At 60.9% G+C, this 19,176-nt stretch overlaps 1 protein-coding gene across 1 annotated transcript; it reads right to left on the bottom strand.

Moving 5' to 3' along the window:
* Positions 1-497: 497 nt before the first annotated feature.
* On the bottom strand, positions 498-17,704 carry ANXA6 (annexin A6). Its single transcript, XM_050905021.1, is given in 27 exon segments — positions 498-863; positions 1,193-1,315; positions 2,107-2,165; positions 2,461-2,556; positions 2,880-2,976; positions 3,820-3,837; positions 5,156-5,209; positions 5,412-5,491; positions 6,239-6,329; positions 6,933-7,046; positions 7,486-7,580; positions 7,837-7,918; positions 8,804-8,882; positions 9,337-9,395; positions 9,599-9,721; positions 10,000-10,058; positions 10,308-10,403; positions 10,487-10,580; positions 10,762-10,818; positions 10,894-10,940; positions 10,943-10,972; positions 11,083-11,173; positions 11,259-11,372; positions 11,495-11,589; positions 11,891-11,975; positions 15,068-15,128; positions 17,633-17,704. Coding segments are annotated over 26 exon segments (2,016 nt in total). The 5' UTR covers positions 15,086-15,128; positions 17,633-17,704; the 3' UTR covers positions 498-803.
* Positions 17,705-19,176: the final 1,472 nt, after the last annotated feature.

The following is a 19,176-nucleotide window of genomic DNA, read 5'->3' as shown; positions in this document are numbered from 1 at the left end:
AGTGCTGGAATTTCCCACTTTTGGAAATTCCAGTTCTTTTCTCCTGGGCACTGGGGGAAGTGCAAACATAAACTGTTTGGGGGTGTAGCCTCTATGGCATGTGCCTTTCGACTGCTTCTTCAGCAGCTTGAAAGCACAGGAAACCACGTGCAAGGACAGATGGATGCCATCAAGTCCAATTTGTATTGCTGGTTTATAAAAGCATCATCCACACAACGGCACGAACCCTGCTGGGGGTTTTCAGAGGCATGAATGAAGCTCTCAGTGAAATCCCTGCACTGCTGCCAGCCCCATACGCATTTCCAGCCCCTTTCTCAGCAGCGGGGGCCCTGCAGTGTTGCTCAGAGGGGCTTTGGGGTCTCCACAGCCCTCCCTGGGGCTGGGGCAGGGCTCCTGCCCGCATTTGCCTGCGGGAGCAAGGAGACACCGAGACTCCTCAGCACGGGCTCAGTCCCACCCAAACCTGCCCCAATAAATCGACTGCTCTCGCCCCAGGGTCAGCAACAGTAAAGTTTTATTTATGAGATTTAAAATTGTCTTCTCCATCTGGGTAAATTCCTGGGTTACTGGCATGTTTGGGTATGAATTATTTTGCACTGAGACAGACAATCTCCCTACCCAGACCCCTCTGTTCCCCTCCCCGAGACTCCCCTGCTTGCAATGTGGTGCTGCTTTCCAGCGCAAAGTGAGTCGTCCTCTGCAGGGAACCGAGCGTCCCCTGAAGCCCCCAAAGCTGCAGTGACATCAAGGCGGTGGGTGTGTGCGTGCTGGCTCAGACACAAAGAAGGGGCTCCCACGGCTGCCTAGTCCTCCCCCCCGCACAGGGCCAGCAGAGCCTTGCGGTAGTCGCCGGAGGTGTCCTTCTGCAAGAGGGAAACCCGTGTCAGAGAGCCTTCCGCTGATGCCTGCCCTGGGGAAGCCCAGTTCAAGGTGCTGGGCACGGGGAAGATGTAGCTCCATGCCCCGGCCACCCCACAGGCATCCGTGCAGCAGCGGCGGATGTCAGCACATCCCCTCTAGAGCCAGACCTGCCAACACCGGGGCTGGTTGGGGCGGGTTCCCCCTCCCCAGGCGATGCTCAGCCCCTGTGCCGCTGACGGCACCGCTCACGGCTCGGGTCCCTGCAGGGCTCAGGGCCAGGGCTCAGCCAGACAAGGTGACAAGCCGGGGAGGGATACCTGTGTCCTCTCACCTCGATCATGTGGTGCAGCGATTTGTCAAACAGGTCTATGAACTCTCCCCGGATGTTGAACAGGTCGATCTCGCTCCGAGAAACCATGATCCGGGTGAGGGTCCTCTCATCCGTGCCGGCACCCTGCAAAGGGGAGCTTGAACAAATAACCCCAGAGGGACTGGAGCTCAGGGTCCCTCCCAGCATCTCCCAGCACAGTCCAAGCTGGGGATCGGGTCCAGAGGAGGGCCACAAAAACGATCAGAGGGCTGGAACACCTCTCCTATGAAGAAAGGCTGAGAGAGTTGGGGTTGTTCAGCATGGAGAAGAGAAGGCTCCAGGGAGACCTTATTGCAGCCTTTCAATGCTTAAAGGGGGCTTATAAGAAAGATGGGGACAGACTTTTTAGTAGGGCCTGTAGCGATAGGACAAGGGGTAATGGTTTTAAACTAAAGCAGGGTAGATTCAGACTAGATGTAAGGAAGAAATTTTTTTTTTTTTTTATGATGAGAGTGGTGAAACACTGGAACAGGTTTCCCAGCAGTGGTAGATGCCCCATCCCTGGAAACATTCAAGGTCAGGTTGGACGGGGCTCTGAGCAATGTGTTCTAATTGAAGATGTCCCTGCTCATTGCAGGAACGTTGGACTCGATGACCTTTAAAGGTCCCTTCCAATCCAAACTATTCTATGATTCTATGATCTCTCCTTGGACATGTGCTGGGCTTGCTGCTGGTGAGACACAAGCCTGCCACATCTCCTGCTAACCCCAGAAAGCTGATGCTGTATTGGTCTGAGCTCAGCCCTGCCCTGCTCCCTCGAGGACAGCAGGGGACAAATCCCATCACTGCTGTGAGGTTAAATCAGAGAGTCCCAAAAGGTGTCTGCCCAGCATAGCCCCCTCCCGCAGCTCAGCCCCAGGAGAGCCCATCTGCACCTTCATGGACTTGTAGAGCTTGTCAGCGAAGAAGGCCGGCTTGTTCTTCACACTCCGGACTGCAACACACAGAGGGGAGAGAAAGTGGGCTCCGGGCTGGCGGCACCCAGGGGACACGTTGCAGCAAGGAGCTGTGCCACCCATTGGGTCAGCTGCAAACCCTCCTTGGTACAAGGGTGCAGGCTTGGCCCCGTAGGATGCCGTATAAATGCCCTGACCCCGTGCCACACTGGGAGTCTCCATGGCCCAAAGGCAGCAGGAATCTGCCATCACGTTGCCTTGGCAGAGGCAGGCGAAGGGGCTGCCTGCCCTCCGGGGAGCCCTGCCCCAAGGGAGCACCTGCCGGGCACTGACCGATGGCCATGAAGGCATCCCTCACGTCTCCCGACATCCGCTTCCTGATGGCGTGCTCCACGTCGTGGTTGGTCATTTTGATGAACTCCTGAAACACTGGGGATGGGGGAGAGGAAAGGGTCACTGCCGAGCCGCTCCATCCCAGCCCTGGGCACCCAGGAGACTCGAGCTTTAACCATGGAGACTTCTGGACCAGATGGGACCAGAGCAGGCTTGGGCGACCTCAACTAGCCACCCCAATTGCAAGGCCATGCCATCTCCTCCCACTGCCTCATCCCCACCACCGCTGGGGAGACAGGGCTCAACCTCAGCCTGGGGCAGACCCCAATCTCCTGCTGCCCGGGAGTCCCATTCAGCCCAAATCAAAGCACTTGTGTTGCAGCTGAGGGTCCAGCAGCGATGGAGAAATGTGGTCCTACCTCTGCGGAGGTGGGGGTAGCTGCGGGTGCAGAGGATGCTGAGGAAGCGGGTCTCCAGGGAGTCACTGGAATCGTTGCTGGAGACATCAGCAAGTTTCTGGGAGAGCAAATGGGAGTGAAGAGGGAGGCAGTGGGATGGGCATAGCAGAGAGGGACAAAGATGTCAAACAGCTCTTCCTGGGACAGCCAGTCCTGAACACCCTTTTGCAAAAAGGGTGGTCTCTTATGAACAGGAAAACAGCTTTTTTTTTTTTTGCCAAAAAAAGGCATTTTCTGTGCATGGATGTGAAGGTGCACAGCTGCACACTCACACGTTACCTCTGACAAAAGATGTTTTCCAGTTTTTGTGAGAAAAGCTTTGCAATGCTCATGGTTAAGACTTCTTTTTGTCCTTTGGGGAGGATGTTTTGGGGGTGACCAATATTGAACAGGGAATTCAGAGCTGCCAGACACAGGAACCACCCTCCACCCTGGACCACAGCAATGCTGTCCACGGGTGAAATGGCTGCCAGCCCTGCTGTGGGGCTCAGTGGGGAGGCTGTACTCATCGCACCCATTAGGCTATTGCAGTAGAAAGTCCCCCCTTCCCCAGTTCCCACTTTCAGTGAGCCAGGGAAGCCAGCCCCAAGTCCCATGCTGCCAGGAACACAGGTCCTGCATGCAAGCAGGATTGGTCGCCAGCCCTCCCAAGGGCAGGAAGGTGGCTTCTTCTCTCTCCTGTCCAGTGCTGCACGGAAGTGCCCTCGTGCAGGTCCCATCTGTCCCCTTGCCACCCATCCTGATGCAAGGACCCTGGAGCCCCAAGCAAGCGAGCACAGCCCATGTGGTCAGAGGAGACCGGCATGTGGGGCTGCTATTCCCAGCCCCAGCCCTGCACCCGAGGACCACAGTATCCCCTCAAACATGCAGAAGGCTGAGGAGCGAAAGGGCAGGCACTCACCAGGGTCTCAGCAACAACCTGGTGGAGAGAAAGAGAGAGACAGGAAGACAACAGGGTCAGAAGGTGCTGCTCAACCTTTACCCTTCCCTGACAAAGCGAGGGAAGTCTAGCAAAATCCCCTAAAATGACCTGTCCCCAGCTCCCCTGCTTCCCCGTGAATGAGCCTCATCTTAGGACCTGTGTCCTCCTCCAGTTTGGCCTCTACACCACTATCTGGGGTGAAGGGGTGGTCTTTGGCCAAGCAAAGCGAGCCTCCCACCCCTGGGGCTTGGGTACCAGCCTGTTGCTCCTCGGGGAGCATCCTTGCCTGGCCCCAGGCTGGCTCACACCAGCCTGCCTGCCTCTGCCAGGCGCAGGCAGCGGGAGGAGGGGCAGGGCAGCTTTGCTGACAAAATACAGCGCAGTGCCAGGCCAGCTGCTGCCCGGCTGGCTCGTCCTTGTGTTTGTCATCCCTGGCTCTCTCTTTCTCTGCAGTAGGTCGAGGCAAGCGGCAGTACATGCGGCAGGGTACAGGCAGCGCAGCATCCGCTCCCTCTGCCGGCAGCAGCCCCGCTGGGAGAGCTGCGCATCTGCGTGCTGCCGGCATGCACTGGAGCAAGCAGTGCTGGGGCAGGACAGCCAAGCGAGAGCTCGAGTTTGGCCTTGCACCGAGCTTCCCAGCCCCTTTCAGAAAAGACTTGGCCCGAAGGAGCGGGAGGCCAAGGTGCACAGCCCGAGGGTCACAGGTCTCCTGGGACCGGGAGCTGAGCCAGGCAATGGGGCCCCAGCACACCCCCCCGCACCATTTCTGGCCGCTCAGCCTTTCCCCTCCAGTCCTGGCTCACCACAGCCCAGTAAAGATGAGGCAATGGTTTGGGGGCTGGGGCTGGCATCCCAGCGCACTGGCAGGGTGAAAAGCAGCTTAGGCTTCAGGGCTGCCCCATACACAACATAAAGAGGTGGGTGGCTCCTGCAGACCAGCCCAAAGCTGCCTTTGAAGCTCAAGTGCCAGATTTCAGCATCAGCGCGTGTTACTGGAGCCCAAAGTGGCAGCTCTGCACAAGAAGTGGTTCAGTCCCCAGTTGGGAGCTCCCTGGGGCTGGGCCCCAGGGCTGCTCTTATGGTTTGCAGCTTCCCCATGCATGGAGCAGCAGAGCCCAGGGCATCAGAAATCAGGCTGGGGAGCTTTACCTCCAAGGTTGTCACTTCACCTGGCATCTCCCCCTGCAGCTTAGAGAGACCCTGCCCCAGCAGCATTTGCTTCCCTGAGGATGCCATTTCCAGACCAGGGGATGCAACATCCTCATTTCTTTTTTTTATGCAGAGCCTGTAACAGCATTGCCAGTACGGTTCTTACCTTGGCATCTTCATGCGCCTGTGTGAGGTTCTCTGGTCCTTCGTCGCGGTTGCCCTGTGGTTCAATACAAAAATCATGGAGCTGGGGAGAGGACATCTCCCAGGAGAGCCCCAAGCGAGGGGGTGGCAGACAGGGTCCGACAGCGCTGCCCAGCCAGGCAGTGATGCTCTGTCTCTCCATAGCCACTGTCCTCGCAGACCCTCATCGCTGCCCGCGGCAGGGAGGGGACAATCCCCAGCAAGAGAGCCGCCCTTACCAGAGCGAGGGAGACTAGAATCCTCTTGAAATGTCCCGATGTATCGGAGCTCAGGTCATCTTCCAGGCGCTTGTGGTAGGCTGTGGAGAAGGGGGACGGCTGAACCCTGCACCCTGCCTGCAGCTCTGCTTCCCACCCACCAGTGCCTGTTGTGCCCGTGATCCCCGTGGGGCCTGTGGATGGTGGTGGCCATCCTCCAGCCTTTGCATGGCTGAAGCAGATGCCTCCATCTGCTATTTTCAGGCCCAGGGAGGAGGGGATCAACCCCAGCAGCTCTAATGCCCTGGGCACAAGCACAGCCTCTTGCTCCAGGTACTCCCAAGGGAGAGGGATCATTGCAAAAGAGCTCTCGGGAGGAGACGTTGGTGGCAGAGCTGGGGCATGTCACCATGACACGGAGAGAGGCCAGGACCAGGGCTCTGCTGGGGGTGACCAGCCACAGAGCCATCTGTTTGAAGCCCTGGGCTCTCTGGGGGAGAAGAGGCTGGGGATTTAACCTGGAGCTTGTAGTTCTTGTTCCTTAGGGAGAAGGGGGCATGGATGGAAGGGAAAGAGAAGTGCAGGGTCTGGGGGTGTGGGAAATCACAGGATGGATTTGAGGACTCCTGCCAGCCTCATCCCAGGTTTCCACTTCTCTTTAATAAGGTGTTGGACCTGAGGAAGAGCTGCTCTTGCCTGGAAGGACTAATAGACCTTCACAGCACCAAGCCATGGACCCAACCCAGAGACAAAAATTGTAACCTGGGCTCTGGAAAGGGCCTTGTACAGCATTAAACGCGGTCCATGCCCAGGACCTGGGTGCTCCCCACATCCCTCCTGTGCCGTACCTTCCTGATAAGCCTCGTTGATAGCCTTGATCTCCTGGTTGTTCCGCGTGGCCATGATTTCAATGAGGACACTCTCGTCTGTGCCGGCCCCCTGGAAGAGAGTGGCATGGCAGGGTGCTGTGGGTGCCAGCGCTGGATGGGGACACGGCAGCATCGCCTCGCCGGTGCCAGGCAAGGAGGGGCTGCTCTAACCCCAGGGCTACCATGTGCCAAAAGTCCATGTCCAGCAAATGGCCCCAAGGGCTGGTAGGAACCAGCATGAAAGTGTCCAAGTGTGCTGTTAGTGGGGTCCCAACTGGTGTGACTGGTGGATAGTGGTGTACACCACTGGTTTGCCCCTACCCTGGCTCTCCTGTGGCTGCCTGTGCCTGGCAGGGCACTGCTCCCGCTGCAAAGTGGGGATACTCTGTAAAGCAGTGGGAGGCCTCCCTGAGGGGCTTTGTGTACAAGCTGGCCAGAGCGTGCTGGGCTGCAAAGAGGCCAAACTGGGCTCCCAGCAGGTCTTGAGTGCAAACCAGGTCTTTGTCCTGGTGCTTTCTGCTCTGCCTTCCTTCCATATAGGAGACGAGAGCCTGGGGGCGTGTGAAGCTGGGGTGCACTCACAGCCCCAGGCCACCAGCAGTGCGGGTACAACCACAGCAAAAACCACCTCGTCCTCACATGCTGAAGCCAATACCACCAATGTGGCAGTTACCTCCACAGCCTTCCTCAGCTGCTTGGCATCGTACTGCGCCGGCGTCAGCATGAGCCCGAGGATCAGCTTGGCCAGGCTGCCCGACAGCTCAGATTTCAGGTCCGCCATCAGGTCCTGCAAAAGGCATTTGAGGGTTCAGTCCCTGGCTCCTTCCGCAGGGACGGACCAGCCAAGGCAACACTGGGGAGAAAACGGGAAAGGAGAGTGTGGAGGTGGGAGACATCTGGGAAGACCCTTGGGGTGGTTTAAGGTCACATTTTGGGGGTGGCTCTGGGGAGATCCTGGCTCTGGAATCCTCTGTGTGGGACCGAGGACGGGGCAAGTGAAGGGGAAGGGACACCCTCCCCTCGGGCTGGTGGTGCACCCAGAGCAGGAGGCTGCTTTGGCAACTGGGTCTTCCTTGGGGGAGTCATGCTGGGGCAAAACGGGGTGCCCTGGCTGCCCACCGCTCCCTGGGCAGGATTTCTTTCAGCGAGGGGCAGATCTCTGCATGGGAGGGGGCAGGATGCGGGCAGAAGGAAGGAGCAGGGTAGAAGGGGGGGGCCGGCAGTACCCTGCCGTAGTGAGCCTTGTAAGCCTTTAGGATCTGCTGCCTCTGGGCGTTGCTCCTCTGCGTCACCACCTCGATGATGGCCCCTTCGTCCGTGCCTGCAACGACAGCAGTGGTGCTGGGGAGAGCCGAGGGGGCCAGCAGAGCCACACTATGTCACCCCTAACTGCGGGCACATCGCCGTCCCCCCTGTAAACGGGAGATGGGGAAGAGGGAGCTGCCATGGCTCCAAAACTGGCTCTTTTCCCCCTCCCTGGGGCTTTCATGCAGCCCTGCATGGGCTAGGGTGGGTTTTCTGCCCCAGAAGCTGTTGAGGAGCAGCAGGAAGGGGCTGGGCGTGTAGCCCCCGCTTACCCAGGCCCTTCATCGCCTTCCTCAGCACCTGCGCATCCCCGTCATCATTGAAGCTTCCCGCGGGCCGCACAGTTCCTCGCAGCTGTGGATGCACAGAGGGGTTTGGGTTCATCCCTGAGTTGGGTGGGATGGAGGGACGGATGGAGAGAGGGAGGGAAGGTGCCACCCGGCAAGCCGAGGCCAAAGCAGATTGTGTGTTAGTGCAAGCACCTGGGGCTCAGTGAGGATGTCCCCGCCACTGTCACCCCTTCCGTCGAGGGGCAAACCATAGCCAGGCCAGCAGAGAGCGGGGAGAACACGGCAACAGACAGTCCCTGGAGTCTCGGTGTCCTGCTTGGTGTTACACCCACCTCCCCTAGTGCTGGGACACCTCGGCTGGGGCTGGCTGCATCAGCTGAGAGCCAGAAGAGGAGTCACTGAAAGGGTGCTCGCTCCTGCCCTGTAATTCTACCCTCCTGCATCCTTACAGCTCCCAACACATCTCCATCCTCCCCGTGCACATGCAGGTAGGGCTCAGAGTGTCTTTTCTGCACATCCCAAAGCACCCTTTTGTGGGTGCCTCCAGCTGCATGCAGGGTGCTGGCTCCCCATGGCACAGCTGTGCCACGGCCAGCCCTGGCATCGGGGTGGGCTGCCCCGGGAGCAGGAGGTCTCCGGCAGGCACCGGAGCCAGGGCTGCACGTGATGCATTGCACAGACATGCAGGGCCTGCCGCCGCGAGGGAGGGAGGCCTCAGAGAGAGGAGAGGGTTAGTGGAGCCCATGGGGGGCAGCCAGCCCTGCCGGGGTTACGTCCCACCAGCCTTGTGCCCCAAAACCAGAGAACGGCGTCAAGAGAAGCTGCGGAGTGAGAGACAGAGCGGAGGTGCGGGGCTGGCCGTGCCCCGCGGCAGAGAGGAGCAGCCGGGGGTCCCAAGCTGGCAGGGAGCAGAGGGGGGGGGAGTATGGGGGGGCTGGGGGGTGCTGACCTCTACTTTGGCCACCGCACTAAGCTCCCACATCCGATAGGCCACCTGCGCCGCCTCGGGGAAGAACTCACCTGCGGCACTGCAACGGGAGGGCAAGGACAGGGGACAGTGAGCCGCGGGGGCCCCGTGCCCCACCAGCAGCTGCCCCCCGCCTGGCTCCATGCCCCATCCTGCCCCTCCACGAGGGGCATTTTGTACCCGCCGGGGGCTGGGCAGAGGGGCAGGCGGGCAGGAGCCGGGTGCTTGCTGCGGGGCTGGGTGGGAAGGGAGGGAAGCGGGTGGTAAATCCCAACTGCCCCCGCCGGAGCATCCTCCCTCCAGGTGTTTGTCTCTGCCCTGCGGGGCTGCCACGTGCCAAGAAGGGACCGTGGCATCGTGGTTGGGCATGCAGAGGGGCCGCAGGGCCCCCCTGTACCGAACTGCTGTCACTGCGGGTGCTGCTGGTCCAGGAGCTCCACCAGGCTCTGACCCGGAGGTTTGTACCCAGCACCAAGGGGATGAAGAGGGACAAACGGGGTGACAGGAGGTCTTACTCATCGTCCCCTCCGCACAGCTTCAGCAGGGCCTTCTTGTACTCCCCAGAGGTGTCCTCCTGGAAAGACAGATGGAGAACCATGTGGCAGGGAGGGTCGAGGTAGTGCCATGGGATGGGCGCATGGAGAGGGGTCTCCCTGAGCCTTGTCCTCGGCACAGGGTGGCTGGGCAGGGGGCTCAGCCCTTGCATGGGCGCTGGCATCACAAGGGAGGCAGCACTAGCAGCTGCTCAAAGGGTGACCGGGGACTCCCAGCACTTACCTTTATCATGTTGTAGAGAGATTTCTCATACTTGGTCCTGAACACCTCCCGGATGTCCAGCATGTCAATCTCACTGCGGGACACCATGATGCGGATCAGCGTGTTGTCTCTCGTGCCCAGCCCCTGCAACAGAGGAGCCCCTGCATCAAGCCTGGGATGGCCAAGCAACCCTGCTCAGCCCATCACATTCGGGACCCTCTATCAGATTTCTTCCCAGCCCCGGGTCTGAAGGAATAACTCCTTTGGAGGGAAGAGCAGAGACCTCAGGTCACATAGGTCCTGTCTTCACGGACCTGCGTCACCCTGCCCTCCAGCAGCACCCCGTGGCAAGGGGACCCCTCCTCTGCCCTGCTCCCCACAATGCTGTGGGGGAAGCCCTGGAAAAGGGGCGATCCACTCACCTTCATGGCCTTGTGGAGCCTTTCAGCAAAATACTCTGCCGTGCTTCTGATGCACTTCACTGTGGGGAAATTGAGGCGCGGTGAGGGATGCTGGCACCCAGCTTCACCAGTGCCCCCAGCCTCTGAGCACCCATTCCCCTTGGGCACCACGTTCAGCATCCCCACCCGCCTTGAAGGAGCCTCCCTGAGCTCCCTGAAACCAAGCACAGCTGCAACCCTGACCCTGCTGGCTCTTGCGCTGAGCCCTCTCACCCCGGCAAGGCCAGCGGCGTGTTTTCGCAGCACTCCCCACACAGGGGCTGACTTACCCACTGCCAGCATCAGCTTCTCAAAGTCACCAGAGAGCTCTCCCCGGATGCTCCTCTCGATCGGCTTTCCAGAAATCTTCAGGTACTCGTCAAAGACTGCGGGACAAGAGCGAGATGATGCCTGGAGAAGCTGCCAAGATACCTTCAAGCCCAACCCTGAGCTCACAGGAGATGCTCACCCAGGCGGAGGTGCTGCTTGCTTCGCCGGCCAAGGATGTAGATGAACTGGGCCTCGTCCGTGCCCCATTTTAGCTCGCCGGCTTCCAGCAGGTCCTTGTGGGATGGGGAAGGTGGCAGAGCCCAAGTCAGGGTGCTGCTCACGTGGGGCTCTGCCCAAGCACGGCCACCCTTGGCACCCACCCGCCTTTTGCGGGCGTAAGTCCAGATGGTCCCAGTGCCACCAGCACCGTCCCTGCCCAGATGCCACCCATCCCAGTGACCTGCCAAGCCTCACCTTGGCATCCTGCTCCACCAGGTCCTCGCTCACCACGTCATCCTCCTCCCTGGTGCCCTGTGGGACAGAGACGGGCTCAGCCCTGCTAGGGCAGGCACCCACCACCTACAGACACTGGACGGATAGACAGACCTGAAGCAGAACGACAAGCATCTTCTTGAAGTGGCCCGACGTGTCCCAATGATGTCAGCTTCCAGGTCTCTCTCGTAGGCTGGTGGAAGAGGGAGAGGTCAGGGCCTGGAGAGCTGGATCCCCTCACCTCTGCCCCTTGTCCTGCCCCAAGCGGACACAGGGCAGCCTCTGCCCTTCCCCAGCCCTCACCATCTTTGTAGGCGGCCACCAGGTCGTGGATCTCCTGGTTGGTGCGGGAGGCGAGGATCTCGATGAGGCACTTCTCATCTGTGCCGATGCCCTGCGGGCAGAGACGCAGCCCCATGAGCAGCCAGGCCAGCCGGGGTGCCATCGGAGGGGCCCCGGGGGGGCTGCCCACCCCTTACCGCGATGGCATCTTTAATCTCCTTGGCATCACTGTAAGCTGGGGGCCGCATCAGGCTCACAATCAGCCGCTCAAACTTCCCCGTCAGCTCATACTTGAGGTCTGCAATGAGGTCCTGGCAGAGGGGGAAAAAAGAGGCTGGGGCACCCTTTGCTCCTCAGCATCTCTGAGTGGGTCCCTGCGTGGCCACCTGCGTCTGCAGTGGGGGCACGGGCCAGGGAGCATTTCTGCTGTTACCTTCCCGTAGAGGGACTTGTAGGCTTGGCAGATCTCCACTCGCTGCTTGTTGCTTCTGGACGTGATGAGGTCGAGTATGGCCTCCTTGTCGCTGCCTGCGGGGAGAGCCGGGAGTCACATTTAGCCACCCAGCTGCATCTCACCCCCCATGGCTGGGTTCATCATAGCCATCCTGCCGTGCCCAAAGGTGCTTCCGACTCGGGGCTGGGAGGAGAAGCAGAGCCGAGCTGGCTCCAGGGAGGAAAGGGGAGCCAGGAGAGGTCCTGGCACACTGCTACAGCAGAAAGGCAGCTGAGAGAGGAGGCGATGCAGGATGCCCAGCCATGCAAGGGTCAACCAAAGGAATAGGGGACATCAGGGTGGCCCTGGGGTGACAGTCCGGAGGAGCATCCGTACCAAATCCCTTCATGGCATTGTACAAGGCCTCCGCATCCTGGCTGGCATCAAAGCCTGGGAAATCCTTCACCGACCCTCTGTAGACCTAGGGGAAATGAGGTGAGAAGGTGAAAGGGGAATGAGCAGTCCCCGGTGGGACAGGGGGAAGGAGAAGTGGAAGCTGAGCAGGACTGGGGCGAGACTCGCTCCTGCTTGGGCTGCCTGACGGCAAAGCTCAGCCTCAAACATAAACACTTGTTCTTCTCCTTAGTTGTTTCCTTTCCTGTTTGCTCTCCCTGCTGTGCAAATTGTTTGCTTGCCAGGTCACTGGAGTACGCAGCCTTCCCCCTCGTATCTCGCTGGCATCGCTCTCTGTTTGCTGCTTGTGCCTTGTGTTTAAGCTGGATACAACTCTCCCCGCCACGCCAGCAAGAGCTGGTGGTTTGAAGGGAGGTTTCTTGAACACATTTAGGTTCCCAGCTCCATCTGGGGGGGGGGGTCAGCAGGAAAAGGGGAGACCCCACAGGAGGGTTGGGCACCCTGAATGCAGAGGAAGGCATGGAAGGACCAGGGCAATCCCCCTGCAACGCAGCCGGGCCAAAGGGAGTTATGGTGGATGGATTGGGAGCGATGAAGGAAGTCATTTTCCTACTGCCTGTTGCAAGCAGGGAAACCCTCTGGATGCTGAGGATGCCCAAGCTCTGCATGGCCTCCAAGCGAGGAGACACATTTACAGGCACAAAATCATCATGGGCTGCTAAGCGGAAAGCACTGAGAAGTGCCAGAGCTGCCAACAGCTTGTCCTGCCCCAGCGTGCACTCCCGCAGGGCCCAGGCTAGTCCGAGGGGTCGGAGCAGGGATCCTGGATACAGGGAAAGACTTTCCCGGGAGCCTGAGAAATCCTGGGGGTTGGCATGATCCACTTCTGTCTGCTCCTCTGCACCTCCAGGCTGCACAACAGGGAGCCCAGGAGTGACACTCCCTAACAGAGACCTCAGGAAAAAGCAGGGACCAGGCTTCCCCTCCCCAGGTCAGCTTTGCCCGGGGGAGTTCACCCTGTGGGAGCCTGGTGCCGAACCCTGAACGAGGTCAGCACAAACCCTGGGTGGAAGCAGATGTGAAACCAGCCCAGCCCCACGTGAGGAACTTAGATGCATCCCCGTCGGAAGCACAGAGTGGGAAGAGCGGAACGGCAGCGTTTCCTTAGCGGTATCGCTGGGGAGCGGGAGGGCTGGGAGCCAGGCTGAGCCAGGGCTCTCAGCTGTGTCAGCACCCTGCGAAACTCTGAGCATCCTCCCTTGGCTCTGCTTGTACCATGTGCCAACCGGGTATGTACACCTCCCTGGGATCACTTGCTCAGGATCTGCTGCAGGGCTTAAGATCCCCAGGAGCTGTACAAAGGCCCAGGGCTGTTGCCAGCATGGGCATCTAAAGCCAACGTGTCCCCAGAGAAGACAGGCATCAGGCAGGCAGCACCAGCCCTGCAGCAGCGCTGGCATCCCTGACCCAGCAAGGGCCTCCAGGAATGAACCTGAGGGGATGGACATGGGGCAGCCCCATACCCACCCCTCCCCTGGCTCCCATCCCAACACCACAGCACAACAGCTCCGCTGCACATCTCACCCAGCACCTTCAGAAAGAAACCGGCCTCTGCACCCCCTTTTTCCAGAGAGAAACCAGTCTGGGCTGGGCACATCCCACAGGCCCTCTCAGGAGAGCTGCTGGCACTGGTGTCTCACATGGTGGGGACCAGGTCAGGCAAGAAGAGACGGTGCCCTTCAAAGGAGCTGGGCAGGCGCGGGGACAGATCGTATTGCAGATGATTCATTGGGAGAGCTGGATTTAGCCCCGCTTCCCGGCAGCTCTCAGACCCTCCTGGCTCGGTGCAAGCTGCTACCCACACGTATATCTTGCAGAGATGTAAATAACAAGTTGCAAGGCAAAGGAGGTGCCCAGAGGCAGCAGGAAGGGACAAGGGTGGCCAGAGGGTGCTGGGGTTGCACGGGTGGTGATGAGGAGACAAGATGTTGGCCCTAGTTAGATGGGGAGGAGGAACAGGGCTGCGATCCTGCCTGCTGAGCCATCGAAGCACAAGCTGCCTGCCTTGCCGCAGTGCTGCTATGGTGAGGGCAAGGGAAATTGAGGCAGGAGCTCAGCGCTGTGCATCGCCCCATGCTCCCTGCACTCTTGTGGGAACGAGCCCCGGGGAGGTGCAGAAACATCACTCGGGAGGGAAACAGCATCCTGCCCGCTGTGCTCTCCTCAAACCCCCATCCCCCTTTCCATCTCACACGTCAGCTGCCGGGGGCCCCCCGCCTCCCCTCCTCCAGCCTCTGAGTCATCCCGGCCTGCCCAGGACCTCCCAGCTAAAAATAAGCCAGGCTGGGGCCGGGAGAGTGGAAGCAAAATTCCTAGCATGGCTGCGCTCTCTCCCACCGCATGGCTGGTTGGGGTCCTGGACCACAGCAGGGGGGATGCTCACCTGTGCTGTGCCTCAGTTTCCCCACCCAGAGGCAACCACCCCCTCGGCCAGGCAGGAAGCCGCAGGTAATTGGGCTTGAGGCAATGATTACTTGATTTCTCAAGGGAATGGAAAGCAGAGCCTGGCCCCAAGCAGGGGAGGAGGGAGGCTCTGGACTTGGACTCCTCCCCTGCGCAGCACGCTGCAGGGCAGGCTGTACCCTGCCAGCCACAGCTGCCCACCAAGGCAGGGTTTTCCACCCACGCCGGGATGTTTTCCTGGCTGCTCACCCAGCTGCCACATTGCACCAGCCCCAGCTTGGAGCGGGGAAAAATCCAGGCTCGGGGGAGAGGCCAAAGCGGGGCTGCACGCCTTGCAGCCGGCTCAGGCACAGGCAGGATTTCTCTCCAGCAGAAGTCCAAATCCCCAGTACAACGTCTCTTCTCCTCCCCTTCCCATAGCCCTGCTTCTCTCCGCCATCCCACTGTGGTCCCAAAAGGATTTTTGCTCCTCGCTGTCCCTGCTCTCCCAGCTCCTCGCCCCAGCACTTCCCCCATCTGCATCACATCCAGACAGCACTGGCTGGAGAGGCAGGAATGTAAACAGGCTCCGGGCAGCATCGCGCCCTGTGCACGTCACCACCATCCTTGCTGCATCATGGAGACGCTGCCCCAGCTCTGGGGTCTGCCCTGTGGCACCCCCAGTACCCATCCGCGCCGTGTGTGGGTCACCCTTACCTTTCCTTTGGGTGCCATGGCTTCCCAAGCTGGAAATCACCGGAGCGAGGGCAAGGAGGAGCTGCAGAAGGGAAGAGAAAAGCCGACGTGAGCCAAAGCCCCCTCTCTGTGGGCTGCGTTAGTTAAGGGAGGTTTTGCTCCCTCCCTTGGGCGCTGCTGCCAGCCATCGCTGCGGGTGCAGTACCCCCGGGAGGGCGATGATCAGGTGCTGCTGGGGAGGCTCAGGGAGAGGGGCTTCGCTGTCCGCCCTGCGGTCACCGGAGCCAAGGTCCTTTGGTATCTGGCACCAAGTTGGGGACCCCACAGGCTGGGGGCAGCGGAGATGGGCCCCCGCGCAGCTTCCTGCCAGCGCTGAGAGAAACTGGGAGGGGAAGAAAGCGCTGAATACATGGAAATGGGCTGAGCATCCTCCGCGGGGCTGACCCTCCTTGCTGCACCCCGCAATGCTTCCCCTGCTCCCTGCAGCCCCCCAAGACCTGGCACCATCGCAGCTTCAGCAGCTGCTGGGGACGCCCCGTTGCCACATGGTGCTGGGGCTGGGCAGCCCCCATGAGATGTCACCAGCTTTTATCTGAGTTTCCGTGCACTGAATCAAGGCCGCCATCAGTCCCACGCACCCAGTGGAGCCCAGGAAACGCAGCCGGGTTTCCAGGGTAACTCGTGGGTTGTTTTCTAACACCAGCACCATTTATAGCTGCAACCCGCTGTGGCGTGGGCTCTCCCCGCCCTCCCAGAGAAAGTCCCCAGACAGCGCCGTTTGCTCTGAGAAAGCTGACGGAGGGAGAGAAACAGCTGGAAAATGGAGCCCGGCCATGAATGAACCACTGAGCGTCAGCTGAGCTCCAGCCATGAGGCACGGCCCCCTCCTTGCCAGCGCTCGCCCTCCCTCCGAGACACGTTGCAGGAAAGCTCAAGGCACAGCAGGGCCGCCCTGGGGGGATTTCTGCCACCAGCCGAGCTGGGTTTCATGCTGTGGAGCGAGCAGGGGAAATCACATGAACTTCCCTGGCTTGGCCCTGCATCCCTATGAGAGCACCTATGGAGGGGGAGACCCAGTCCCACAGCTGTCGGTGCGGCTGGGTCACCCCACTTGGGTGCAGGAAGCCTTCTGGCACCTGCGGTCATCCTTGTCGAGGGAAGGAAGTTTTGCAGAAAACCTGAGCTGCCTTCGCCTCTCCTTCCTTTTTCAGCGGGGGAGGCTGCACGCCTCGGCCGCCCTTCCCTGCGGCTCCTGGCTGGGGGAGATCCCCCACAAGCCCCGCGTGCAGTGGGGCTGCACTGCGGCCAGATGCTGGGTGGGCACCAGGGGATCCCAGCCCCCGGCCCACGCAGCCTTTTAACACCACTCAGGAGCCTGTACGTGAAGCTGCGTACCCTCCAGGGAACAGAGAAAGCTCTGCATGGCACAGCCCTCCTGCCTCGCTCCGTGCATGCGGCAGCTGGGCTGAGACCGCCCAACTCATCTCAGCAGTGGCGGAGAATCGCCGGCCACACCCAGCCCGCCCCTGCAGCACCCCATCCCTGTCCCCCGCTGCTGCTGACACCTCCGCAGAGGCTGGGGGAGCGGCCCTGGCTCTTGCCTTGCCAGCAGGCGATCTGGGGAGGGATGCCCGGACAAACGCCGCAGCCATGGGGCAGGTGGCGAAACCTGGAGGCTGCAGAGCCCAGGCACGGGGATGTACCTGCCCCCCCAAAACGATGGAAAGATTTGGGTTATGAGGGTCCCTGGACAGAAAGTTCCATGAGAAATCCTAAGTGGTGTGCGCAGCCCATCCTCTTTGCAGAACAACCCTCCCTTGCCAAAAAGCCTCTGTCCCCCTTGCAGCATGCACCCCACCAGCCTCTCCACGGCCCCACCACGGCTTTGGGCTCAGGGGTTTCACCCCAGGAGCCCGGCAGCTATTTTTGCAGCTCGCTGCCTGGTGGGGCTCTCCCGGCATGGCTGCACACAGCAGAGGCCATGACACACCCAGTACCCCGCCGCCCGTTGTCCTGCCCGCGGGGCGGAAAGGGAGCTCCGCCGGGTTAAAAAAAGTGGCATCCGTCCTCCCTGCGAGGCAAGGGATGTCCCCAAAGTCCCCTGCCCCACCCCAGCGCTGAAAAGTCCCCCTGCCCTTCTAGAGCTCCGTGCCTCTGGGGTGTCGTAGGGTGCATGTCCCTGGGCAAAACTCGGCAGGTACTGAACCAGGGGGAACCTCTCCGCCGAGCCCAGCTCGGACCCCTGCATGGAGGGATAGGCGTTTCTGCGGCCGCCGCAGTGCCGGGGCACAGACAAAGGCGCATCCCGGCCAGGACACACCCATGGGTCCCGCAGCAACGCCAGCGCCCACCCGAAAAAGCACCCGCCGGCAGTGCAGTGCAGCCCCCCCCCCCCCCGGCTTTTGTTAAAAAGAAAGGATTTTTCATAAAAAGAAAAAGAAAACAAGGATCCCCCCTTCAGCCACCCCTTGGAGGGAGCCTCCGCTTGCACGGCTCACCCCCCAGCCGGGGCTTTCCTCCCCTCGCATGCCACCGCGGTGGCTTTGCACACCAGCACCGTCCCCCCGCACACCAGCGCACACTTACGAGCCGCACCGAGGCCTGTCCGGGTGTGCTCGCGGGAACAGCCGGCCGCCGGCACGCTCGGTGCGTACTTGTGGCCGTGCGCTCGTCCTTGGCGTGCAGCTGTTCCCTCCCGGTGAGACGTCACCGCTCACGAGCCCTCCAGTCCCCGCCTGCCATGGCACCGGGGTCAGGGCCACACTCCCACCCTCGCCGCCATGCCAGACCTCAGCTCCTCGGTTTTGGGTGCCCACGGTGCAGGGGGACCCAAAGCCGCCCGCAGAAGCACCCTGCCCCTGCCAGGGTGTGGGGAAGGGGGGTCACTCGGCAGAAAAAGGCCCACTGGTGTGCGCAGGGGCTGCGTGCCAGCAGCGGTGCCGCACGCAGTGCAAGGCAATAACGGTGATTGCACTTCAACTGCGGAAATTTCACCCCCTTCTGTCCCCCCCGCCCCGGTTTCCTGCTAAATGCCGAGGTGCAGGGTACCTCGGCTGCCTCCCGAGTACCTCCTGCCGCTGCCCACCTCTGCCCGCACCAAATCACCCCCTTCCTTGGTCATGGCTGGGAAACATCCATCCCTGACTCCCTCTGCAAAAGCCAAGGCAGGGAGTGAGGGGTGGGGTTGGCCCCCCAGGACCTGCTTAAGGGGGAAGGTGCTGACCAGGGCTCTGCAGTGAGCATCCGTGGGGCAGGAGCTGAGCTGGCGCGGGGAGCTGGGGAGAGGCAGCTCGCTGTTCCCCCCAACCTTCCCTCCTGTGCTGCAGACACAGGGATGAGAAGACCTTGCAGCACAGCTGTGGGTGGAGATGCAGGCTGAGTCTCTCCGAGATGCTGCTGGCAGGCTGTACTGCTGCCTGCAGTGCCCCGAGGCCGTTTCCTTCCCTGCCTCGCCCAGGTTAACCCCGCTCCTTTTTTACCACCACCCTTTGCCTCAGCCAGCACAGAAGCTGCAGAAGGGCTGGAGGAGCTGACGGGGCTCCCCGGGAGCCATGGGCAGTGGGGTCTGTGCTCTGGCTGATACCAGCAGGAGCAGATAAAACCAAGGGCCCCCTCAAGGTATTGAAGGCTGCTGGCATGTAACCTTTCAGGCATCCAAGCCCCGGTGGTACCCGCTGCCTAGAGCATCTCTCTGGGGCTGCAAGGCAGCTGAGCCGCTCAGCCCTGCCTGTCCTGGGAGATGGTGGTCCTGGGCAGCAGGGACCCCAGGCTGGGTGTGACATGCCCAACGGCTGGCATGCAGCCACAGGGCTGTGTACCCCCGGGGACCAGAGGCACCCTGGGAGGGGGAGACACTCGTGGCTAGCTGGCACCAGCTGCTCCTTCGTGCTCTGTTGTTCCCTCAGGGCAATGTTCCCTTGGGCTGGCGTTGGTGTCTGGAGACCTCGCTCATGTGAGATGGCGTGGGTGACAAGCACAGCTTTGTTCACCCTATGCCGCAATGCAGGACAACAGCCCTGCTCTCCTCCTGGTACCCCTGGCTGTGTCATGGTGTGCTGAGCCCCCCTGCCCCAGAGGTGCTAGCCCAGCAGCTCACAGGGTGTACTGGGGACATGGGGCTGCCCCATATA

The sequence above is a fragment of the Gymnogyps californianus genome, chromosome 14 (genome assembly GCF_018139145.2).
Source record: "Gymnogyps californianus isolate 813 chromosome 14, ASM1813914v2, whole genome shotgun sequence".
In the NCBI taxonomy this organism is placed as follows: domain Eukaryota; kingdom Metazoa; phylum Chordata; class Aves; order Accipitriformes; family Cathartidae; genus Gymnogyps; species Gymnogyps californianus.
Note: the sequence above shows the minus strand (reverse complement) of the source record. Positions and strands in the feature narration are given on the sequence as shown.